Source organism: Acartia tonsa, chromosome 2 (genome assembly GCF_053477335.1).
Source record: "Acartia tonsa isolate MP-2025a chromosome 2, ASM5347733v1, whole genome shotgun sequence".
Classification (NCBI taxonomy): domain Eukaryota; kingdom Metazoa; phylum Arthropoda; class Copepoda; order Calanoida; family Acartiidae; genus Acartia; species Acartia tonsa.
The window spans coordinates 49041084-49068299 of record NC_137261.1 but is presented as its reverse complement, the minus strand read 5'-3'; the positions used below and the strand labels follow the sequence as shown (position 1 = coordinate 49068299).

The 27216-nt window shown below is 33.7% G+C and overlaps 1 protein-coding gene across 2 annotated transcripts in view; it reads right to left on the bottom strand.

Annotated features, from left to right (window-relative positions):
• LOC145312074 (uncharacterized) overlaps nucleotides 1–27216 on the bottom strand; it is a 55581-nt gene that overhangs the window by 1800 nt on the left and 26565 nt on the right. The window contains exons 3-6 of one of the 2 annotated variants that reach the window (XM_080151207.1): nucleotides 7096–7159; nucleotides 4911–4959; nucleotides 4121–4190; nucleotides 49–129 (exon numbers count right to left, since the gene is read on the bottom strand). In XM_080151207.1, coding sequence (XP_080007333.1) covers nucleotides 49–129; nucleotides 4121–4190; nucleotides 4911–4959; nucleotides 7096–7159 — 264 coding nt within the window. The remainder of the gene's footprint in view (nucleotides 1–48; nucleotides 130–4120; nucleotides 4191–4910; nucleotides 4960–7095; nucleotides 7160–27216) is intronic. The other variant, XM_080151208.1, reaches the window with a different exon arrangement.

The following is a 27216-nucleotide window of genomic DNA, read 5'->3' as shown; positions in this document are numbered from 1 at the left end:
TAGTATTGCTCAATTATTAAGAATTCTATAATAAAATTAAAATCTTACTTCTTTTCTTACCTCTAAAAGCCCCCTTAGTCCAAGACCCTTCCCATTACAGCCATCACCTCCACATAGGCATACACTCGCCTAAAATAGAAATAATGATATAATGATAAAAAAACAAGGAAGACAACAGTCATATGCGGACAAAGTGAGTTACGGAGCAGATTTTCAGCAGTCATTAAAAGAGAGGGTGAAAACGAGGAAAAAACAAACGTGATAACATAACAAATCAATAAGACAATTGGATCGACAACCGCGCCTTCAGCCGCAGCCGAAGTGCGGATAAGATTTTAGCTGCGGTCTGGTGGCTGTAGCTGAGTGTGGTTTACAGTTTACAATCCTAATATATAAAGTAGCAGGCCTAGCTATTCTAAAAATTAATTCTACCAAAAAAATAACGAAACCTTTGGAAGTTAGGTTGGGGTATATCTTGTTTTTTCCTTTCAAATTATTTGTCAGAATATGATTACCTTTCCCCTGATAAAGTATTTAGGTTTTTTGTCTGAATCTTAAGATTTCGAAAGCTACTGAACCGATTATGTTCCTCATGGTAGGGAAGCTTCACATTGTTCCCAGAATGATTTTATACTATTCTATTTTAAAATAAGGTTTAGGGTGGTTTATACTACTTTTGTCTCTTCCCTACCCCAAAATGTTAGGGGCGCATTTTCTAGTTTGCAATAAAATATTAAACTGTTTTTTTCTAACCAGTACTGCCAAAGTTAATTTTGAATTCGTGTCCAAAGTTGTTAATGAAAAAGCAGCCGTACTTTGGATGTACTAAGTTCATATGATACTCAATATATATTTAAAATATGTTAACAATGCTAATCTAATGCTTGTCATCCTTAAAGTACAAACAACACAACTTAGCAAAGTACAACAGCGTGTCAATTTGATGACACACATGCTAACAGGGACTTATATTTACACTTTTCAATCCCTTTTATAGCAGGCAAAACAATATCGCCTTCACATGGAAAAAATTAAAAAATTAAGCGTTTTTAAACCAGAAGAATGAATACTAAAAGAATATATAATCAAACTTAATTATCTGTCAATATTCTAAAAAACGTAAAATCAAGAAAATGATGTACTTTAAAACTATTGTGTAACAAGGACAATTGTTAGGTATAGCAGTTTAGAAAAAAAAATGAACAGCAATGTTCAGTTTTACAGTAAAATTTTGAAAATACACTTTTTGTAAATATTGACGGGCTCTGACAGAGTGGTTTATGGAAAGAGCCTGATTATAGAGAACCTTTGCTACCTGAAACTACGTGTTTCTATGCTTCATATGTGACTCAGTTTTATATTTTTGCATAGTAATAGCTTATTCAACACCAAAGATTTCAGACTTTTCAAAATTAAGTTCGTTTGTTAAAGTGACTTTAACAAACTAACTTAATTTTGAAAAGTAAAATGGTAGAGATAATTGTTGGCAATTAATCTATACCAAGAGACTTTTAAATTCTTCATTTTTAGTGTTTGTTTTTAAAATAAAAATTGAAAATATATATAATTATTTTTAAAACTTCCCTGGACCTATTCATTGTAAAGAAGAACCATATTGGTTTAGCTGTTACATCCAGTAGTAACAAAGCTTTAAAAAATGGTATTTGTTAAATAAAAAAAAGTACACTGTAAAGTGTATAATAATCAACCCAGATGTGCTGAAAATGGATTGCCTATTTCTTCACTAATTTCCAAAGTTGTACAGCAGATAACCCAATTATTGCAAACGCTATTTTCAGCTTCTCCGGTCAAAGGGAAAAGCGATATAATGTATAAACGATTTATACATTATACATTCAAAATTTTAATTTTTTTTTGAAGTTTGAAGCTTTTTTAGCTAGTAGTAAATATTGAGATAGGACGAGGAGGCTAGGTACACTTTCGGAAACCAAAATTTAGTACATCTCAACCCATTGGCTATCACTAGCGGCTGTGAAGAAAAAATAGTCAACTAAATTCAACTAAGATAATTGATTTATTAGGTGACATGTTTAATATTTATTTATCATTTTTTCCTTAATTTGTACTTTAATGTTTATATTTTACTATTTTTTTATGATATGACTAAATTTGCATAATTTTAAAAATAGAAAATCCCATTCATTTTGATTGTACCCCTTTCAGTTAAAATGTGAATGATTTTTTAATAACATACACATAAACTAAATTAACAATGTTAGAAAATTGTTTAAACCATGATATGTTAGATGTAAGAAAGAGGAATACTATAAGAAACTTAGAAAACAGAAATTTATGATTAATAAAACTTTTTTTCTCTCTTTTTTTTCCTGTTGTCTTTCTTTTTCTTCCGTTCTCTCTCTTTATTTATGTTGGATGTAACCGTCCTTGTTTTATCGATGATGTTTGTGTGTAACATGTTATGTATGTAGAGTAGCCGCGCTTATTAAGAGTGGTCCCACTATGACATAAGAGATGTTGAGAGAATCGATACTGTATTACTTGGATGTTGCATCAGATTTTCATGTATTCAGATAATGTGCTGCTCGCAGCTGGCTGAAATAACGATACTCCCCATCCCACACGTTTATCTAATCCTATCCCTTTCTACTGATTAAGCGAACTGACCAATAAATGAGGTTCATATTAGCACGCGAAATTGACGACAAATTTTCCCCTGTCAATATATCCAATTCCACGTATATCCTATATCCATTGTAAAGAGAGCTCATATTGTCGCGCCATAATTATGACTCTATATGTATGTCTGTCTATTTATAAACGAGTTATTAAATACATAAATCTTTTAACATTTTCAATTAATACAAAATAAATAAACTATTTTAAGGTGTTTTAAAAAAACAAGGATGACAACATCCATAAAAACGAAGGACAAATTAACATTAACACTTGTAGTGTGAAAAAATCAGAACATAAATGTTTAAACGTCGAATCAAAATAGTAAGAAAATTTGTTGAAAAATTGCCTAAATTAAAGAAAAAAGCTACCCTAATTATAGAAAAGTTTTGTTTTTAAAAAAGGAATGACATTTTTTAATTATAGAGAGTGGAGGGTGTCTGAAAGATGTCTGCGTTTAAATCATAGAATATAAACGTTTTGTTGATAAATTATCAGCTGTAATCACAATTATTTAATATTATGTTGTCGATACTAACATCCAGGGTTCGGAATCCGCGCCTCAGCCGCGCATAAGCCTCAGTTTTAAACCTGCTTGTGAGCAGAAAAAGAAACTTTTGAAAGAAGGATTGTCTACTAAAGAGACAGTTTTATACATCCAGTTTAATTTTATAGTGATAAAATGACGATTTCACTGAGGCTTACACGCGGCTTACGCGCGGCTTCCAATCCCTGCTAACATCAGGCAAAATTATATAACAACTTTGGGGACTTTTATTAATCTTTGATTGGTTAGTTCATTAAGTTGAATGTCTAAACGTTCCAACCATTAATTGTAATCTAATGAAATGGGTAATATTGTGTGTCATCATTGGGGATGTACACCAATTTATGAATTAAATATGTCAAGAATCGTTGAAGTAGACAGAACGTTTCTATTTTTAAAAGTGGTACTATGTTGCACCTGTTTATGGACCAAGTCATTTGCTTCCTTTGTTTACTTCGCCCCTGAACTCTAGGAGTTGGGGTAAACTCCCATATTCATTTTTGTTATGCATTTACATAATGTTTTCATATGTTCATTTCATTCATTGTGTTATTTTTGGAATAAGGTCTCAACTTCATACCTTTATAGTGTCCGTAGGGCCCAATTTTGGCTTCTAGGCTATGATTAGTCGGAGGAACTGTATATTTAGAAATTCTCATCATAAGATTAAACTAGTTTTAATCTTATAATTGTATTTTCTATATCCGCGGAAAGCCGTTTATAATACGATGCGAGAAATAACTATTATTATTTTTGGGGGGGGAGGAGCAAAATTACAATCTGTCACCTTGAAAGAATCCCACTGTATTATGTGTAGGTCTACTATATGCAATTCCTGAATGATCATTTCATACGCCTATCGCGCGATAATTATAAAATGCTTAGTTACTAAAAAATGCAAAAAAAAAAGTTAATTACCTTGATAATATTTACAGTATGCTGAGAACAAACAACATTTTTGTTGTTCTGATAACGAAATCTGTTAAATCTATAAAAAAAAAATGGATCATGGAAAGAAAACGAAGTAGTTTCGTCGTATTTTCACAGTAACCTTTCTCTTTTTTCTAGCACCCTGCAGGGGGCTCTAACCCTAACTCTGCAGGGCAATTTACATTTACCTAACCTAACCTAAAATAATAAAAGCTACTGTGAAAATACGACGAAACCCGCTACTTCGTTTTCTTTCAATAATCCTAGATAATAATAACAATGTTTCAAATAAATCGAACAACAAAAAACTAATTATAGAAATTTTTATTTTCAAGAAAGTTAACAAGCCTATAAACTTTGAAGTGAATTAGAGGGGGGTCAACACCCAACTTTTACTTAGGTACGACTTTCTTCCCATTTTTTAACCCACTAATGGTTACACATCCCCCCAAGGTGAATCGCAGTGCACACCACTTCTTAAATGCATTTTATTTTTAATAAATAATAAAAATAATATTTAGAATTTTTGAATCATATAGATAAATATTTTTTTAATAAGCTTTTTGTTACGCCCATAAAAAAAATGACGGTAAACTGGCCTACTATTGGTCAATGAAAATATAAAGTGGCCTGTTATTGGTAATTTAGTCTGTGTATTGGCCTAACCTTGGTCATTTGTATTGTATTACGTCATTTTTACAGGCACTATAAAGAGCTTCGATTTTTAAGACAACTGACAAATAAAGTTATTGAGTATTAACACTAAAATATGATTTACCTATATCTATCTACAATGGCAGGAGCTTTACTACAACCTCTACTTACAGCTGAAAAATATAAACGGTTAATAGAGAAGCCGCGCTGCAAAAAAAAATATCGTTATTATGTATCATGACACGAAAAAAGGAGAGGGCATTATTTCTCCTCATTTGCATGAACGTGATATTAATTAGTACTTTTTTACAATTTTATTAAAAGCATAGCTATAACCCGTAGATTTATCTTACTTAAAGGGCGAATATAGGTTGGATATGATATGAGCTTATATCAAAGGTGCAAGTATATACATTATGAATAACTCAAGCAAATAAAGATATTCCATTGGATAAGGCCGTTATAGCTAAAAACCTAGCCAATTGGGCTAATTTGTGACGTCAGAGGAGTGGTTCCCTAACATATTCAAATACCAATATTCACAACAGGATGCGTGTAGAGTTTGCCTAAATACTGTTGTTATTTTGCAGTACAAATAAATGAGAAAAAGGTTTCGGGAATTAATCAGGGGTAAATATACCCTCCTTCTACCTTCATACAAAATATATAAAGTAAAATATTTAAAAGTTAAAAAAAACATCAAATAATGTAAAAAATAAAAATAAAATAATCAATAAAATTTTCTTGGAGGAAGAATGATTTCAAATCCCTGTTTTTTTGTGGCCGTGTGTGTGTGTTGAAAATGCGTAATTAAGGGTTGTTTATATCATCATGAATTAATCAAAGATCTCTGTACAGAAAATAAACTTTAAGACGTATTATTTACCCTAGTCAATAGTCCTGACGCCCTTCTACGCAAATTATTTCTATGCTTTTTAAAAATGAAATAAAATAGTATTTAATCTAAAATAATAAACATTTAAATTATCTGTTAAGGTGCGTGCCAATGTAATAGTCAATCAAACTTAAGCAAAATAGTCAAAAAAAAGTCTTGTAAAGGACTAAAATAAACGATTTTGTCGGCAATCTCATTTATTATATGTTCAATTGAATCAGAAAATTGCAAAATCTACTTAAGGATTTTTTTGAATTTTTAAATTTGGCATAGATATTCTAAAAGTATGTAATGGCACCTTTGATATAAGTTCATATCATATCGAACCTATATTCGCCCTTTAAAATTTTTATTCAAACGTATTTATTTTAGTGTAAATATGTGTCTTTTCTTTTCTTTGTCTTATGTAAATGGATTTAGAATATAAGTGGATATTATGACAGTGGAAAAATTGTCGTCAATTTAAGTTGAAAAAATTGTCACATTTATTGTTCAGTTCATACATCTAGTAGGCGGGGAGGGGATATGCTAAGGGAGGTGGATAGCGGGTATCGTTATTTTAGCCAGCTACGAGTTTTACTTTATCAGAGTACAAAGGGGCGTCCAAGCTTTTTTTTGTGGGGTGGGTAAAATTTTTTTAAGGGGGTGGTAATTCGTTTTTTTTTTTGGGGGGGGGGTATGGCGTAAAATAAAAATTTATCCCCCCTAAAATTGTTTGGGGGGGTAACTACCCCCTCTTAAATGGTTAGGGGTGCCTACAGCATCCCCAGGGTAGGGGTAAATTTTAAATGGGGGGGGGGGGGGGTAATCCCCACTTTACCCCCGCCCCCCCCTCCTTGGACGTCTTTGAGAGTACATAATAATCTGGTGTAAGATCCAAGTAATAATAAATCCAGTCTTATGTATGTTTTATTTTGTAACAAAACCTGTTAAATTATTAAAAAGTTAAACTTTTTATGAGCAAGCTACTCTATAATTTCAGATATCTCTGCTGCTATCTCAGAGAGATATGTGAAATCTCTTTTATAGATTTTATATGTTGATTAATTAGTATCTACTCTATAAATCGCTGTGGAAAATATATTAAATGGGAATTGTGATTATCATGATACAGTGGGTTCCTTTAACCTTTCTTGTGAAAATTCCCTGGTAATTGAATATAACTCACATAGTCTGACTGCTTATCTAGCTGTTCGTTAAGATATTTTGGTAATTTTTTTGAAGATGAAGAAAGTCGCTCAATGTGACGTCATAAAACTGAGGGATTGTCCATCTCTTTTTCAACTCCTCCTCTCCTCATCCCTCATTTTATGACGTCAGAATTTTTTCAGCGACTTTCTTCGTCTTTGATTTTTTTAGAACTTGAAGTTGTCATCCTTGTTTATAATCCATTTCTCAAACGTCAAAAACTTACTTTCATATTCTCCAAATTTTGTAACAGTAGCCAAACAGGACATGTAGGTTTCATCTGGGCATCCCTAGACAAAAATACATGACACATCTGGACATCCCTAGACAAAATACATGACACATATCGATTTCAAAAGACAAAAATACTTGACACATCTGGACATCCCTAGAAAAAAATAAATGACACATCTGAACATCCCTAGACAAAATACATGACACATATCGTTATCCCTAGACAAAATACATGGCACATATCGTTATCCCTAGACAAAAATACTTGACACATCTGGACATCCCTAGAAAAAAATGCATGTCACATCTGAACATCCCTAGACAAAAATACTTGACACATCTGGGCATCCCTAGACAAAACTACATGACACATCTAAACATTCCTAGACAAAACTACATGACATACTATATTAATCTTCATAGACAGTACACAACCCTGTAAAAAGTAAAAAAATTAAGTAAAGTAATTGAGGGGGCATGAGCTATTTGTAACCTAGTGCCGACTTTTAATTAGGTCTCTGAATGTCAGCCAATAGCGTCAGAAAAACAGCAAAGTCGATAAAAAGAGCAGAAAGCAATTTGCTATCAGATGATGAAGGTCCCGACCACTTGTGCTAGGTAGTTGTTAGGGTTATACATATATTCTAATACATTTATTGTTCTAAATTTAAAATTGATGTTTGGTCATCCCTAGACAAATAAATACAAAAGCCAGAGTTCTTAACGGCCTTAGAAACAGTAGCAACATTTATTGTTTTCACCACAGATATTTTGTTTATTATATCAATAGATTTATTCCTTTATTTGAAACTTTCTGCTGCGACCCTAACTTAAAAGGAATAACTCAATCAATTCTGTAGTTATTGAAATAATAATGCTTTAGACAAAAAAAAATTTTACTTCTATATAAAATAGGATATGAACAAAAAAGGATTATTTCTAAGTATAAAAAAAAAGAATTATGGAGCCTATTAAAGTTCAATGCCACACCATTAGACAATGTATTATTAGACCTTTCAAAATATTTTCAAAATGATTCTAAAATAATATAAGTTATAATTAGAGAGCCTACTAAATTTCAATGCCATTCGACATTTCAAAAGTCTTTAAAATGTATGGTTATATCGAGTATTGCTTAATGTAGATAATTTATAGCATGTTATAATAATGCTTTTCTTTATCAGACATAAAAATAAAATAAAACTAATTATTTTTGAACAATAACATGAATGTTATTATAATGTGTTAAATATCTTCATATACCTAAACAAAAATATTTTTATTTTGCTTTTAGACGACAATTTTAGTTTAAATGTCATAAAACAGTTTCTGTTCGCAGAAGTTGTTTTCTAATATGGATTCGAAACCGATCAATTTTCGCTGGATTAGAATTGGTTCTTAGCCATAAAGAAAAATCATGTATTACAGAAATTTTCAATGAATAATATAAACCCCGAACCACTTCATTAAGCAATCTATATTTTGCTGGATATTTTGTCTATGGTAGTCCATAAGTATACAGTTTTACAGTACATTGTTTCTATTTGTTAAAGCAACACATATGATAAAAGAAAAAAATTCTTTTAAAAGTAAAATGCTTATATATCAATTAAAATCTATATTTTTTGATTTTCTACTGATCCACTTCATTATGCAAATCAAAATAAAATCAATGGGAAAACGTTTGTTTTGCACTTTTCTCCATTTTTCAAAATTGATTATGATAAAATAACAATTTTTTAAGGGATTTATGCATTAATTATAATGAAAAACAGTTTAAGGTAGATTTTAATGATTTTTCTAACTAATAGATAATTTTAAAAATGAAATTCAATCCCTATCATTTTAGAGGACAGCTGCTGACCCCCAGTCTTATGGATGAAGCTAAATACATGTTAAAGATAAAAATAACCCTCAAATGTACACAAAAATGTTTTTGATGTGTTAAAAAAATCCATTTTAAAATCTTTATTTTGAGGATGATGGCCTTAAAGATGCTCTTACTGGTGGTGATGGTGAGCCAAATGTTATCTAAGTACATGACCATTACAACAATTTGTCTATTAACCTATGTATCATTTTTTGTAGTCACAGCAGCCTCCAATAGAGCCTCACGACATAAAACATAACCATTATCAAAAAACTACATTATTTACTTTATGAATTTTAGTAATTAAAATTGTATTTTTTTTCTTTTTTAATATTGCGTGGCTGGAGGCTGCTATGACTACAAAAATGGGACCATAGTTCAATATATAAGTATTCATTATGGGCATGCACTTTGATAACATTTAGCTCACCATCCCCACCAGTAAGAGCATCTTAAAGGCCATCGTCCTCAAAATCAAGATTTTAAAACGTATTTTTTTAACACATCAAAAAACATTTTTGTATATTTTTGAGGGTTATTTTTATTTTTAACATGTATATAGCTTCATCCATAAGACTGGGGGTCAGCAGCTGTCCTCTAAAGTGATAGGAATAGAATTTCTTTTTTAAAATTATTTATTAGTTAGAAAAATCATTAAAATCTACCTTAAACTGTTTTTCATTATAATTAATGCATAAATCCCTTAAAAAATTGTTATTTTATCATTATCAATTTTGAAAAGTGGAGAAAAGTGCAAAACAAACGTTTTCCCATTGATTTTATTTTGATTTGCATAATGAAGTGGATCAGTAAAAAATAAAAAAATATAGATTTCAATTGATATATAAGCATTTTACTTTAAAAAGAATCTTTTTCTTTTATCATACGTGTTGCTTTAACAAATAGAAACAATATACTGTAAAGCTGTACACTTATGGACTACCATAGACAAAATATCCAGCAAAATATAGATTGCATAATGAAGTGGTTCGGGGTTTAATATAAATCGTAACATTAATGACAGATTTAGATCTGGGCATTCGATCCCTTTTGGGCAAACAAAACTAGTTCTTTTTATTTTGAGATCCGCGGAGAGCTGTCTATAACACGATGAGATAACTATTCTTATTTTATATTGTTCTACGTTACCTCTTTTGTTAAAAATAATGTATAGTGTATAAGAAAACTATTTATCATTCCTACAGGCTCATTTTTAAAAGCGAAGCTTTTCAATAATTAGGGTCGGTCCGTACGTCCGTCCGTCCGTCCGAGATAGATAGCTTTTATTCGTTAATTTAGGCATGTTAGAATTGTCCTATCGATTTCAAACTTTGCATGATGATTCCTGTAGTAGTTGCATACGATTTAGAAAGCGTAGCAACTCTATAATCATTACCAGAATGTCCGTACGTCCATTTTAAACATGTTGATTTTTCTACTTTTTTAACAACAAATTTTCAAGTGTTCTAATTATCCGTTTGATCTGATTTTTGGTATATTAATTCCTTGGACAACAAAGAACAATATTATAAGCGAAGCAACTCTATAATCAAGTCCAAAAATGTAAGTATGTCCATAAACATTATCCTGCTTCAAGCAGTTTTTCAACATATTTACTTACAATTTTGCTTCGACTCTTATACTTTTAAATTCTGATTATTTAGTTCAGATACTATACAAGTGTTAATGTCCGTTTGTCCTACCGTTTCAGTGCTTCGCTTTTATGGATGTTGTCATCCTTGTTATATCAAAACAAAAGTGGTGAAATAATTAACCAACCTAATGTTTTATTATCTTAATTTGCCTTGGGAGTTTTAATTCATTAAAATATGTTATTAGTTATTTATCGGATCATATTATAGACAACTTTCTGCATGTATTAAAATGAAAAATTATAAGATTAAAACCAGTTTAGTTAGCCTTAAGGGCCGAAGGCACGAGCTAACAAAACTGGTATTAATTTTAAGATTTATCATTTTGATTTTCGTAGAAAGTAGTCTGTATTACGAGGTTATATATGATTTTTTCAGTATGGCTGAGAACCGGTTCTAATCCAGAGAATATCAATCGGTTTAGCAGCCATTCTGGAAAAGTTCTTCAACAATATATGCTTAAAAGCTTATTTTGTAAATTTTTGTGATCTTAACCATAATTAATTCGACCTTCCTAACTAAGCATATAAATAGAAAATAGCTTAAATCCTGCTCTGCTTGAGACAAATAAAACGTTTAATATTAGTCAGGAAGTAAATATTCTAATGGCCAGCAATCTTGAAAATCTAAAGGGGGAATTTTATTATTTTGTATTATTGTTATTCTGCTGGATAATATCGCCTTGGTTGCATTATTATAACTAAACTTTATACAACAAAGTTACTAGATATAGAAGAATTTCTTATTCATTCTCCCAAGAACTTTAGGGACTTTTATTGAAATTTGATTGGACGGTTAATTAAGTTGATTGTGCAATATTTTGTGTATAATCATTGGGGATTTATATCAATTTATCAGCCATTGTCTTATCACTTTAGATGCCTGGGATAGAACCGTAAGGAAGTTTTAAGCCTTAACAGTTGGGCTTGACAGGTTATATTAAAAAATATCAATTTCTTAACCTTTTAAAAAGCAAAGTGATAGATTAAAGATTCCTTTTTGATTCACTGTAAAGAAAAACCCTCTAATTAAAATATCTTATTAAGTTTTTCCAGCTTTTACTTTTAATAAAAGTCATAAAAAAGTTGTCATTCTTACTTTATGGACAAAACTTTTTATAATTATAAGGCATTATGTTCAGAAAATGGCATAATTTGGGACAACAATTTGCATTAGGCATTTAGATAGTTTTTTTTTGCAATGGTATTTAAGTTGCAGCTTTTTTTTGGTGTTTAAAGTAAAAGTAATCTTGATAATTTGTACAATTTAGACTATGATGAAGAGAAAAATAAATAATTTACAGTGCAAAAATTGTCACCAATTCATAGAGGAATAGTCATGCTTGCATTTTTGCCACATAGAAGTATATAATTCATTTCTTGGTAAATACCGTACAATTTAATGAAAAAAAGATATACTAAAATTTATTTAAACTGGCGATATAAATTGAGTTATAAAATCTGCATTTTATGTACTTAAACAAGGACTAGTAATTCAATACTAGCAGAACCTGTAAGATAGATAAAGAATAAAATAAAATTTAAATAAGCATAGTTTCATCTTTTTATATCGTTTTGTAGTCTTCAAGCAAACAGTAGCTTAATAATAATAATAATAATAAGAACTTTTATTCAATAACTCTTTCAATCCTGTTATGAGCAAATCACATAGACAATTTAATTATTATATTAACATTACATGAGCTTCCCCTCGAAGTACCTACCGAGCACTAACCCTTCTTCCCCCAACCTTATTTTGAAATTAACTTTGCATATGGGACAGTAGTTTTTTACTCCTAACCCCTGCGTAAGGTCTTAAGCCTGCGGGGCTACCTGTACTATGTATTGACAGAATACACATAGGGTGACTGAAAAGAAATTCTTTAGGGGGTCGGTATTATGACCTAGGGCGTGAAGGAGGTAGCTGTGTTAGTGTGTCAAAAGATTAAATTAGTAGGGTCTGACTTTCCCCATGTATAGCCCCTCAGGGATTATAGGGCTTGCATTTCCCTGCTAAATAGCTGTGTACACCATCGTTTATGCTATATTCATTATTTATAAACAGGAATAGTTATTTCTCGTATCGTATTATAAACGGCTTTCCGCGGATATAGAATGTACAATTATAAGATTAAAACTAGTTTTTTTAGCCGGTGCCTTCGGCTTTCTATATTCGTAGAAAACTGGATATAATACGATGCTAGACATAGTTTTTTCGTATGGATGAGAACCGGTTCCTATCCACCGGATTCGAATGAATACGAGAAATGTGTTTAAGGATTAAAATGGATTTGAAGTAATAATAGGTATAGAATATACGCGGAAATTATGGCAGGGGAAAATTGTCTTCATTTTAGGTTACTGACATGGACATCATTTAATGGTCAGTTTGTTCATCCAGTAGAAGGGGAGGGGATTATGAATAGATGGTGGATGGGGTGGTCGTTATTTTATCCTTGTAATCTTGTGTTAGATCCAAGAAAAAATAAATCCATTAAAGAAATGTAGAACACTGGAACCATTTGGCGAAATAAAACCAACCAACACATCAAAATTAGATTCTTTTAGAATAGCTTTGCATCTTTTAAAATATAATTATTGCTACCCAAAAATCACTTTAGCTGTTGTTGCCTCGAGTTGTTAGCATAAAAAGCGCATGCTATTATCACGATAGTTACACAGAGCAGAAAAAGTACGGACTATTTTTCAGGAATTTTTTACATCAAATTATCATGAATTTTGAACCCCTTAGTAATAAAGAATTAAATTTAGATATGTTGAAAAAAAGTGCATAGAATTGAGGCCCCAAAACTTTGTAGGTATTTTCAGGTTATAAGATTTGTAGATTTTCTATTCTATTCCCTTTACATGTTAGAATCAGGTTAGAATGTCTTTGTAAAAAAAACTTAAGCTTACATATTTTTTGCTGGACATAACGACGATGTAAATATCTTGGATTTTAAGTGGCTATTAAAATAAAATCAAAACTTAATTTATATGATTTAGTTTAAAAAGATTATGGTTTTAATGATAAAAAATAAAAAAAGGCATTTTTTTTAAGTTTAACCCCTTCCGGATTTTTTCCGCCATTTAAAACAATCTTTAATGAACAAAGTATCAAACCAATAACGTGACAAATGCATTAAACGAAAAATGGATCGAATAATTTTCTTTAGTGTCTCGACGGTCCCTCCCCCATTTAAGAATTTATGTGCACGCACAAACTTGAGCAAAGTATTATTTTTGTTAGTTTGCAATTGTAAATGTTTATCTAAAATAAAGTTAAGGTAAATACATGAAGATAAATTAGGTTAATTGCACGAATAAAATTCCAAGTAACAAGGATGACATCATCCATAAGAAATCAATTAAAGAATAAATTATATTGACCTTATTTAGGAAGAGGGCTATTTAAGGCTACATTAAGGCTAAGTTCATGACATAAAAGGGTTTTGATTACTTAAACATTATCTATTTTTGAAGGTGCCTAGAAAATACTCATTTTATGACCTTTTTTGTTCCAAACACAAAGTATATTGAAGCTCTTTTTGACTTTACAATTTTTGTTGTTATCAAATTTATCTAAATTGCAATAAATTTTTTAAAGAAAACTACTACAAGCTCTACAAGGTTTTTCATCTTTTTTAGATTTTCTTTTGTTTTTTTAGTTTTGAACAACTTAAGTCTTTATAAAATGAAATCAGTTAAAAAAATTACCCAAGACCATTCCAAAACAAACACTAAGCTTCATGAAAATTGCATTGAACCTAGAGTGACCTTTTTTAACCTGAATATTTCTGCCAAATAATAATATGCTGCAAAATTCCTTTATTTCGCAACTAGACAATGAAGCAGCCCCAGGTAGGGAGGGGCTAGACCCCAAAGTTTTATACTCACGTTCTTATTCGTTGGCTTAACAACTTTGGATCTTTTAATGAATTTTGATAAGTTGGTTCATTATGTTGAGTGTTTAATCGTTTCAACCACTAATTTTAATATACAAAAGGAAACAACCCAAGGAAGGGAGGGGACATTGAGCTGAAAATTGCACTAGTCCCCAAAGTTTTATACTCTGGTATTCTTACTCGTTGGCTTAATAACTTTGAAAACTTTTATTGAATTTTGATTGGTTGGTTAATTAAGTAGAGTGTCAAAACGTTTCAACCAATACCCCTTTCCATGAATGTTATCTTTGGAAAAGAAGAAATATAATATAATAAACATTTTGTGTTTAATGGTTAATAACGAAAGAATAGCAATAAAGAGAGGTGGTAATAAATGGCATAATGTCGAAATGTAGTCACTGGTTGGTTTGGCTCCTATTAACATCGACGTAATAACCAAAAATCAGGAAACCTAAGTGATGGTGTTCAGCTGGCAAAATAAGTAACTCTGTCAATTGTAACTGCATTAAACAAGATTTTCTTGCAAATACATGGGTTGCAAAGATAGGTTAATCGACGATAATTTAATCTTCCATTTCATTACTCATGGTCAAAATTTCTGTTTTTATATCTTTTGATTTTAATGGGTAGACTATAGATGATTTTTTTTAATATTTATCAGGTAAAGGCTCAAATATTTTTAAATATTATCAACTAAATGGCGTAATTCTAATAATGAATCAAAAATATAGTCTTAAGTTGATTAAATAATTGCATCTATTTTTAACAGGATTTTACAACTTACCAATTCTATAACAAAAATTTTATAAAAATATTTGCTTGCTGTTTCATTTGGCGGGTCAAGATTGAATTGCAGCTCTGCCAGGAACATAGGCATAAAAAAATAATTCTTTGCCCTAAATCAAACATTTCTTTGCTGTGGGTTCTCGTTTATAGGTAAAATTCCTCGTTCACAATACAAATATTATATTACTAGAGTTAGGCTCGATATAATTATCTCGCTATTAGCTAGGTTTATTCAATGTTTTATTTACTTTCTTTTGGTTATCTGAATTCTGACTATTAACCCTATTCTTCCATTATCTTCTCCCTGACGATTTCTTTCTTTAAACTATTTTAGGATCTTAATATTCTTTATTTTAAATTATCATCCTGAAAGGGTTAAATGTTTTGTTAATTGTTAAATTTTAGTTCAATATCTGACCACATTACGCACGTATCGCTAATTTCAAATTATTTTAAAACTAAGTTTTCTTTAATTTACTATAATGTAAATCTAAATTTTCTGTTTTATGGATAGAAATTTAATACTTCAATATAATTCAAATAGTAACATGAAATAAAAAAATGAATTTATTTTTCATACAGTAAAATAATGGGTCTTATCGTTTTAGTCAATGAGAGTTTATTACGGATTATTGGAGCACTATGAGTTTTAAACATTCATTGCTTGAAAAACTTGAGCTCATATATAGACATTTATTTCCTATATAGATCTGTCATGGATCTTGATGAAATAAAGCAGGCTGTTTTGTAAATGTTAAAAATTGGAAGATTTCATTAAACAAAAGTTCCCGCAAATATACTTAGTAAATTAAAAATCATAATAGGTTTATTAACTTGAACATTGGGGTATTTTTTCCATTTTACAAGCAATAGAAAGTTTTAGCGATTCCCATGAAGAATAGGTTTTCAATATTTTTAAATGATTTTAACTTCTAGGGATTGACTTTTTTGCTGTTCAGATATAAAAAAAGCTTTTTATTTTTTATATTCTTGTTGAAAAAAAACAACAAATTTAATGAGGAAATAAATGGTTTGCTATGCCAATGGTCATTATTAAATATGTCATAGTTTTCTTGAGTATGCTATATATTTCAATTTATAAATCTATGCATTCCTGGTTAACATCCTTTTCAAGGATTCAGCTTGCAGTTATTTTCATGGAAACTGAATTCATGGCAATATTTGATTACAAGTCACAAATAAATTTAAAAATAAACCTATTTGAAAAAACAAGATTCTTTACACTCATTTGTCAAATTTGACTTAATTAATTTAATAGTTTCAAAGTGGTCGTATTATCTCATATATTTTTTCTTATTTGAAAAAAAAAATCAAAAACCTCACTTTGGAAAAAAATGCAATTTCCACCCCTAACCACTGCCCCCCCCCCCCTTATATCGCATCTCAATAAAGTTTGAGGGAAGAAAAGGGGGTTTGTAAGTATAAAATAAAAACTCCCTCATTGAAAGGCATTATTTAAAAATCTGTATAGATAATCAAAATGCCTCCCACCTTCTTCCTAAACCTAAAATATTTATTTTGTCAAAAGGATGTATCTTCAACAAAAATGAATCAAGAAGAACAAGTTTTTACTTGTGACTTGTCCTTTTTTTACTTTATAAAAGTTATGTGTTGTAATGATTAAAAGTGTCAAAGTTTCTGACTCTGTAATATTTACTAAAACTTGTTACAAAATCTTTTGTAACATTTCTAAGAATCGATACATAAAACCTTGGATGTTCACCAACTTTAGTAAGAAGGTACTTACAACTGGCTAATATAACCATAAAACCCATCTACCCCTTTTCTTTTTCTATCCCCTCCTCTGGTGGAAAGAATTTACTAATAAATGAGAACAAAAGTAGCAACCTAAATTGACGACAATATTTCCTTTGTCACAATATCCACGTTTATTATTCCCATTTAAGTTATTAAGGACATTGTGAATTATAGAGTAGCTTCGCTACTAAAAACTAAGTTCAAAGCGACTAGGTTTATTATAACGTTTTCTTGGCTTTATAACTTTGGACACTCATATTAAATTTTTATTAGTTGTTTAAGTTGAGTTTTCAATCGTATTATCCACTTATTTTGATCTACAGAAGGGGTAATTTTGTGTGTCATCAGTAGGGATGTACATCAATTTATCGGCCATTGTCCTATCCCTTTATATCCCTGAGCTGGGCTACAATTAAGGTTGAAAGAAACTAAGCATTGTAAACAGTACACTGTTGCACGGCCAGATGAAAAAAGTTTATTTTAGTGTTAGGCAAAAATGACTTTGCAATTGTATCAGTAAGTACGTCTAAAACCACCCTTTGCTAATTTTAAAATCTAACTAAATCTAATTTTTGAAACATTTAAGTTTAAAAATTTCAAGTTCAAATTTCAGCCCCTAAGAGCTTACACTCATCCATGATAAGAAAAACAAATATTCAATGATTCATACTTTTTAATTCTTTACAACTTTGCTTTTATAAAGTCTTGAAATAAAACCACTCTATATATGATTTATTTAAGGCTGAATTTTCGTGACCTTAGCAAAGCAACTGATAAAAATGGTCATTAATTAACTCCCTTCAGGAGAGGTTTTATAAAGAACTTTATAAAGGCAAACTTGTTCAAAATTTTTAATTAATTATCTTTGCTTTTCTTGTTATGATTGTTCGGTAACTCCTAGGGGATGAAAATTGAACTTAAAATTTTTAAATCTACTTTTCTCAAAAATTAGATTTAGTTGGATTTTAAAATTAGCGAAGGGTGTTATTAGACATACTTACTGATACAATTGCAAAGTCATTTTTGCCTAACACTAAAATAAACTTTTTTCATCAAGCCGTGCAACAGTGAGTACTTCGCTCAAATTCCACACTTGGAATTTGGAATCTTTTTTGATGCAGATTTTAAAGGCAATGGAAAATTACTCTTTATATAATAACAATTATATGAAATATGTGATGACAATTGGAATTCTAGTTTTTTTATTTTAAATCAACTTAAACAGATTTGAAGATAAAATTTTTTAAAAAATAATACAAAATATGGAGTGAAAAATTAATGCAAATAATGTGAAGAATATGTAAATAATCAACAAATAAGTAATAAAAAAATTAGAAGTCAAATAAAGAAGAAAAATTTTAAATTTTAAACTGCAATAAAGCCCAAATAATTCTATTGACATTAATTCAAGTTAGATTACAAAATCTGTTTTGAGGCCACTCTGAATGCTCTGACTGAATAGTTATGCCTCGACAAGTTACAAGCTTTTGGGGACTTTACCTTGTATGGAAAGTGTCCCTCTCCATTGGGCTTTTTTTATTTTCTCTGGAATGGGACGAATCTTACGGAAAGGGTGTTTAAACCTACATGAGAGTAATGATTAATTATGTATATGAAGCCTTAGAAAGAAAGACATACTTGTATATTTTTATTTTAGATAAGAATAACATTGAAGGCCCTCGACCAACACTAGAAAACTATGTTGATATATACTTCAGTAATTTCCTTAACTTTAATATAACTGAAATATGTAACCTACTTTAGACTTATCAAAGACACAGACATACAATCATCAAACCTTTTAAATGGAGAAATGTTTGTAAGAAATTTAGTTTAAAAAGCAAAGAAGGAAAGAAAGCACCATGCTACGCAGAAAAAGGTCGTGCAATTAAAACGTTGGTTTCCTCAAGTATATTGCCCAATTGAGCAAGATTAACTTCAATTGTTAGATCTGAAGGTTTATCCACATAATAGGTATTAAGAGCCCCTATATGCATACGGAGCAGCCTCTAGTTTAACTATATTTTATGACAACATAAAAGCTAATCACAAACGGTTTATTAGGGACCCCTTAAAAATAAGGTTATCTTTAGCCTTACTTTAGTTTAGGGGAGATAGTCTACCCTTAAATTTAGTAATGTCAAGCTTAGGTAAAGATTTTGATAGGAATACTTTAACCTTACATAAACCTATCATATCAATACAAGGATGACGGGTAATAAAAATCTGAAAATTGAAATGACGCAAATGACGCAAATTCTGACGCAATTCTGAACGCAATTCTCACGTTTATCTAAAAATGCAACATATAATAATAGCTATTAAAACAATTTTCAAGCATAACTTTTATCTTATTAGGATAACAATTAAAAAAGAAAAATATTTTTACCATATGAAATTCGTAATCAAACATCTAATTGAAAAAAATGCAAGACATAGCTTTTATTTTAAGAAAGACTAGGGGCAACGGACGCCCCCAAGAAGCCTCTAGGTGTTCTTAAGGTGGGAGGGGGATAAGTCAACCGCCCTTCTACTTTTTAACTGAGTTTTAATAAGAAATATTCAGAAAAAAATTTGGGGGTGTGATTTTAAATTGGGAGGGTAGAGATACGCTCTCCCAAAATAGTTAAAAACCTTCCCTGTACCTAAAAAAAGCTTAATTGCAAAGGAAAACCAAACTGTGTTGGAATGATTTTCTTGTATTCCCTGGCAAGTTCGAACCCATTAATTCCCTTTTCCTTACACCAGAGAATGAGTGTGTTACGCGGCATTCCTAACTATCTCCGCGCTTCGCTTGTAAACAAACAAAGGCGCGCACATTTTTTCCTTGTTGATTCCCATGTGAAGAGCTACGTGAATAAAAATAATGTATTGGATGGATATACATGCGCTCTAATCCGTGGAAGATCTCAAATAAGCCTTCCTGCTTAGTTTGACATCATAATGTGGTAAGAATTTATCTTAATTCTTAATAATAAGTGTAGTATGGTATATTTTTACGAAGAAATTTAAAACATTAATTTTTCAACAAATAGACCATTTAACTGCTAACTTTTGACATACGAATATTTTCCTTAATTTTATTGATCATTTGAATCTAAAATTATCAATTTCTGATGCTATTTAATATGTTTCGTGCCAATTTAAAGTTTTTTAGAAATTTTATATTTTTAATTAAATTTAAATCACGCAACCTCGATATACAAAAATAATAAACCATTAATGCTATGTAATTAATCTTTATATTTTTGTTTTAGATTCACCGTTTTCATGGTAATAAATACACATTTGTAAACATTCACATGTTGGTCATTCGGAGGGCTTGGAGATTAAGATTTCGTGTACGGCAAGGCATGCGTACCGAAACAATGAAAACGAGACAGAACAGATGCGGCTAAGAAAATATCTGTGAAGTTTTGTGAATGTGTTGGTTGTGATACCTTACCACACACTATTATAATCGTAATCAGTACAGTTAATTATTGTGACAATCATGGGTCCTAAAAAGAATAAAGGCGCTCAACTGGGACTACGGCTGCGCCCAGCCGTCGAGGCCCTAACCAGTGAACTAGATAAAGTGATGAAGTTGGTCAGTGAATCTTCAGAGCTTGATGTTAGACATTTCACTAAGGAGTCAATCCTTGTCCATGACAAGTTCGAGACATTCGATAGCATTATGGTCGGTTTTAGCAAGCTTGGTGTGAGAATCCAAGAGCTTGAGGAGTTTAGTGACATTTATTCTAATATAATTACTGTGCAAAAAGATTATAACGCTCTGAAAGATGCTCTAGATGCTATGGAGGAGCTTAGTGACATTCAAAGTGTTGTTGATTTAGTTGGTGATAATTTGCCTGACCATAAGGCTGAACTATATGATCGTTGCTTAAAGATTGTGAAGGTTATTAAAGGGTCATACTTTCCCTTACCAGAACCAATTATAAACACTTTGTCTGCTTTGATGAAACGGCTGGCCGAGGTTAAGCTTGAACCTGTGAAGCCGCCTACAACGACGGCGGGTGCTTCGACAGCATCGCCATTTGTGTCGCCGTTTGGCACACCACAGTTCGGCACCGGTTCTATGTTCACGCCAGGATATATGAATCGTGTCGACGAACGTCTTCTTCCAAGCTTTGACGGCTCAGAGTCAGCCTACGTAAGTTTCAAGGACAATTTTAAAAAGCTTACCGTAGGACAGGACCCGTCATATTTACAGTTATTGTTGAGCAGTGAAAAGGTCTGCAAAAATAAAGAGTTAAGACTTCAGTTAATTCAGATTCAATCACATGAATCTCAATGGGCTTACCTCGACGCACGTTTTAAGTCCAAAACACGTCAGATGCTCTGCCTTTTCAACCAATGGGAGAAGAAGCCTAAACCGTCGGACTCCAACCAGATTGTGACAGTCTTAGCAGAGTTTGGTGGTGCAGTTAGCCAGCTCGAGCAGCTGACTAAAGATGATGATGATGAGGAAGTCACCACAAGCCAGTGGTTGACCATTATTCTTTTGGAAATGTTATCCAAAAAGTTGCCACGTGATTTCCAGGACAAGCTCAACCTGGCGTTGGGCTCGATGGATACCCCAAATATTCCTAAGCTGTTGAAGATTATAGAGGAACAGCGTGGCGCCATTTTGATGAGGTGTTCAATCGATGTAGACACCCCCTCCAAGAAGAAAGGTAATCCTGCGGCCGCAGCTACAGCCGTTGGTAAACCTGGGTCTCCAGCTAAGACCAAGAAGAAACAGCCTTGCCCGTCGGAAGGTTGTAACTCTGATCACCTGTTGTTTAAGTGCTCCAAGTTTAGGGATATGTCTGTTCCTGAACGCAAAGTCTTCATCAAGAAGATAGGCGCCTGTTTGCTCTGCTTACAAAAAGGGCATCGGGTGGCCGATTGTCCCAGAGCCGATAAGCTTGGCAGCTGTACCATTGACAGTTGCAACCAGCCTCATAATTCATTATTACATGAATCAGTTGCTAGTGGACAAGTTGCGGCAGTGTATGAATCACAATTGTTTAGCAAGAACAATTTTATGCTGATGTTGCAGCAGGTCCCGGCGTTGGCGGCTGACAAACGTCAAGTCACCGTCAATGCCATGTGGGACAGTGGAGCAAATTTGACGTTGATTTCTAGAAGTATTGCCAAGAAGTTAGAGTTGCCATCAACTGGTCGCACAGCTACTATTTCTCTGGCAGATGGAAAGAGCCAAGCATGTCCTACAGTCAAGATTTGTTTGGTTGACCGCAACCGGAATTCACATATTCTGGAGGCGGCGGTAGTGCCCAGCATTGGTACTGAAGAAGGGTTGCGTTCTATTGATCCTACAGCCGCCGCCGACATTTTCAACATGAAGCCTGATAATTTTTCTATGGTCGACGGCAAGATTGATGTTTTAATCGGCCATTTAACACCAGCTATGTTCCCGTGTGCAGATAAAATGGTTGGTGATTCTAGACTGTACAGAAGCTTATTTGGTACAGGCTATTTAGTTGTGTCTGCAGATGGCAGGACTGTTGCTAATCCTGTCGCCTGTAAAGCTGTGAAGTTGGAGGTCAGCAAGATGGAGTTCCTGAGTACTGAGAGTTTGGGAATACAGCCGCCATCAATGTGCAGCGGTTGTAAGAACTGCCGTCATTGCGCCGCCATAGCCGCCGGGCAGTCCGCCTTGGATGTGCGTAAGCGGCAGCTGATTGAAGAAGGTCTGACATTAGATCTTGAGAACCATATTTGGACGGCTTCATATCCCTACAAGCAGCCGCCAAGTGTGTTATTTGACAATTCAGAGCAGGCCTATAAGATCTGCTTACGTGACCGGCAGAGAATGATTAAAAAAGGTGAATACAGCACCTTCTGCCAAGTGTTTCAAGAAGCTGTGTCTCGTGGAGTGTATCAGAAAGCTTCGCCAGAAGACCTAGCTTATACTAAGCCCGTGTATTATTCGAGCCTAGTCTGCGCATATAAAGAGTCTATTTCCACACCCTTGAGGATATGCGCCAATTCTAGCCTCTGCTGCAAGGGGCTAAGCCTCAATAGTATTATGATGGACGGCCCAGTTCCATTATATACTCTGATGCACAATCTTATCCGGTTCAGAAGTTATAAGTGTGCATTCGTGGCTGATATTCAGAAATTCTATAATTCATTATTAGCTACCTATGAAGATTCTCAGCTGAAACGTGTTTTTTTCGCTGATACAGTTGATGGAGAGCCAGAGGTCTACCTTACCAAAACCATCAACTTTGGTGAGGCCTTGGCTGGAGATATGGCCGTGACCGCCCTCAGACTCACTGGTCGTATTTTTGGTGGACGTTCCCAGCAGGATGTTCAAGATGTTTATGGATCTGAGAAGATTAGAGGTTGTGACGTTGTAGCCCAGCAGGATGTGTGGAGAGATGTTCAGCAACCACTCAGTTCCGAATTTATTTTATATCAAGATCCTCCATCAGTCAAATTGGAGACTTGTACTTACGTGGATGACTGTTTGAGCGGTCATAACAGCAAACCTGAAGCTGTCCAGCTGGTCCAAGAGCTGGAGGATATGATTGCACCTGGCAATTTCAAGTTTAAATCTGTTGTTTATTCTGGAGATGATGTTGACAGTGTAAAAGTTCTGGGCCTTGTATGGGACCCTAAACAGGATAAGTTGTTCCTACCTGTCAGAGCCAACCACGGCGAGAAGATTAAGGGTAGAAAGTTACTGGAGGATCTGGATCTGGAGGACCTCTGGAGAAGTCTACCTGAGTTGATAACTAAACGTGAAGTTTGGAGAATTGTGCAACAACTTTATGACCCAATGGGTCTAGCAGCGCCATTGCTGCTTAAATCCAAGCTTTGTCTACGCTCAGTTTGCATACATGGATGCAACTGGGATGATGTTATACCTGGAGAGTTGAGGTCGGAGCTCGTGTCCAGCCTCCAGGACCGTTCGGCACTTGGAAATGTGTCGTTCAGACGTTCGATGGTTCCTGATAAGCCGTTGGGGCTTCCAATGCTTGTTGGTTTCTGCGATGCATCTAACCAGGCCTATGCAGCCATCACCTACCTGAGATGGCCAGTTCCTGGAGGATATGATGTAGTTTTGTGTTGCGCCAAGTCACGTGTCGCACCAGTGAAGATTGAGTCTATACCAAGGTTAGAAATGCTTAGTTGTCTAATTTTGGCAAGGCTTGTGGATACTGTTGCCAGAGCCCTACCTTTCAACATTTCTGGCAAAGTGTTTTTTAGTGATAGCAGCTGCGCCCTAGCTCAGCTATCCAGTGACAGTGTTATGTTAAATGTTTTTAACAGTCATCGTGTTTCCGAGATACAACAGTTGACGAGCCCTGAAGATTGGAGATGGGTTCCAACCCAGCACAACATTGCCGATCTGGCAACGCGTGGTTTGTGCACGATTGAGGATGTACAACCTGGATCTACATACCAGGAAGGTCCAAGCTGGTTGCGCCTGGAACAGGACCAGTGGCCCGTTAAGACGGCGGGTGAGGTAAATGCATCCATTCCCGAGAGCGAGCTAAATCCCAAGATGGCGAAGCTCAAGGTAATGTTCACACAGGTAGTGGACAATGATTTTTGGAGGTCTCTGGCAAGAAGGACCTACAGGCAAGCAAGGAGGACTGTGGCCGCAGTTCTTAAGGCTGCCAACTGCTTTAAAACGCTGCTTGTCAAGAAACGTGGCGTTGCAACAATTGAGGATGGTGTTAGCAACAATGATAGTTCTAAGCATTATGAGAACTATACTTTCACAAATACATACATGGATTCTGTTTGTGACCTGTTTTTGACTTCCTTCAACCAAGAGAAGGAGATGACCATGGACGCCGAGGGGAAATTCGACTCCCTTCAACCGTATCATCACAAGGTCCAGGTTTGTTGGCCCATTGTGGGTCATGATGGATGTTATCCTCTTAGGACATTTACAATATTGAAAATGTCCGGGAGAGGAGATGAGGCTCTTGAGGCCGCTGCTGGAGGCCCCAGGAAGATTATGAAGGACAGCCCAGGTGTTGTCTTGCTCAGCCGCCACAACAGGCTGGCGCGGCTCATCCTTCAACAGTCCCACGATGAATTGGGGCATGGAGGCCATCGTAAGACGTTGGCGCAAAGCCGCAGGTATGCATGGATCACACATGGCCGCATGGAGGCTATGAAAGTGGTCAAGAGTTGTGCTGCATGTTCCATTGAATATGCCAAGCGTTCGAGTCCCGCAATTGCTAATATTCTGCCAGATCGTGTCGAGCCCTCTGTGCCCTTCAAGGAGGTGCATATGGACCTTGCGGGGCCGATCGAAGTTACGAAGCCTGGCGTTGGCACCAGGAGTTCCAAGACCAAGTACAAAGTTTGGTTGTTGATTGTGGCCTGTAGATTTACACAGGCTGTGTTTGTTGATGTGTTGACTGATTATTCAACTGAAGCCGTGCTGGTCGGCTTGAGAAAACTTCAGGCGTTTTACAATATGCCTAGAAGGGTTACCACAGACAGAGGCACCAATATGGCCGGTGCCAAGCGAATTATGGATGAACTTTTGAAGGATACCCGAATGCATTTTGAATGGCATCTGGTGCCCACCGCAGCACACTCGTTCGTGGGTACTGTGGAGAGGCAGGTTGGGCTGGTCAAGCGTGTGTTGAACAAGAAGTTGGCTGGTGCTACTGTAACCTTCAATGATTTATTGGTGTTGTGTGCTGAGACTGCAAGAGTCTTGAATTCTAAGCCATTGACCTATGCCACCCAAGGAGATGACGTCAATTGCTGGAGAATAATTTCACCTGCTGATCTGTTAGGCGGTAGGACCAACGATGCAATCTGCACCTTTGAGACAGGTTGTAAAGAGCCCATCACCAGGAGGCTGGAGAACTTGGAGGAGTTGACCCGTCAGTTCCATCAGGTGTACAAGGAGCAGCTCATGCCTGAGCTACTCAAGTCCGTCAAGTGGCGCAGCAACAAGGTGCTGCTCGAGCCGGGAGACGTGGTGCTGATCGACGATAGCACAAATTTGATGAAGAAGTTCAGATTGGGGCGTGTGGAAGAAGTGCGCCCAGGTGGGAGGACCGTGGTTTGGTTTGACTCAATTTCGTTTAAACTTTCAAATCGACGCAAGATTTTTTCATTTGAAATGCAAACTTAAGTTATTTATACGTTTACGCAAGTTTTTTCAATGATTTAAGTCTTTCCGGGACCAGGGATTTTTTTCGCGGAAATTTTCCTAGGTACCTACGCAAATACGAACATTTTTATCCTTGTTTAATTGAAATTCGATATGATAAAAAGTAACACAATGAGATTTTTTACATCATACAAATATTTCTTTAAGATTTATTATAATCACATAGATAATTTAATATTACATATATATTAAAAATTATTTCTATTTACCTTTTAACCGATGTACCTAAAGAAAAATGCAGATTTTTTTCGTCTTGAATTAAGTAGATTCTTTGAGTTCGAAGATTTAAGCTTAATAAGACCGCTCTATAGTGTATCTTAGCTCTGTTACCTCGGCCAGACATACTACAGAACGGCAAAACTAAAGCATAAGATAATTTTATTTTGATTGCTTTGATTGATGATTCTAAAGTTTCTTGAATTATTCATGATTCTTTTAATTTTTGATTTGATTTAAACATCACTAATTATGTTTATTTTCAGTTGATGGAGCCCTGCGCCAGAAATCCTGTCGGAAATTATGCAGTATCAAAAAATTGTGATGGAAAGACATAACGTCCGTCAGGATAGCTGGAACATGGCATTATTAATATTTGAAAGATTGGTTAGTTTGTATCTTGAGGGGTTCATTCTAACTGAGGCCCCAAATTGCCTTAATTTTGACTGTATGAATATGTACAAGTTGCTTTCTTCTTAAAACAGAGAGAAATTGCAAACTCAGCATTTAGAGAAGTTCTTTTCTTATAATTGAGCTTTTGTTTTATTTTGGTAATTTAATTTGCATATTTCAATTGCAATGTTATTTTACGCAATTTTGATTCACGAAGATTTAAAATTATGAAATTTTAATTTTCCGATGTTTGATGATTTTTTTACAGTCATACTTTATTTAGATTTAAGTATCTATTTTATTAAACATGTTAGATTTAAGGATTTACCTATTTTATCTAAGAATGTCTAGAT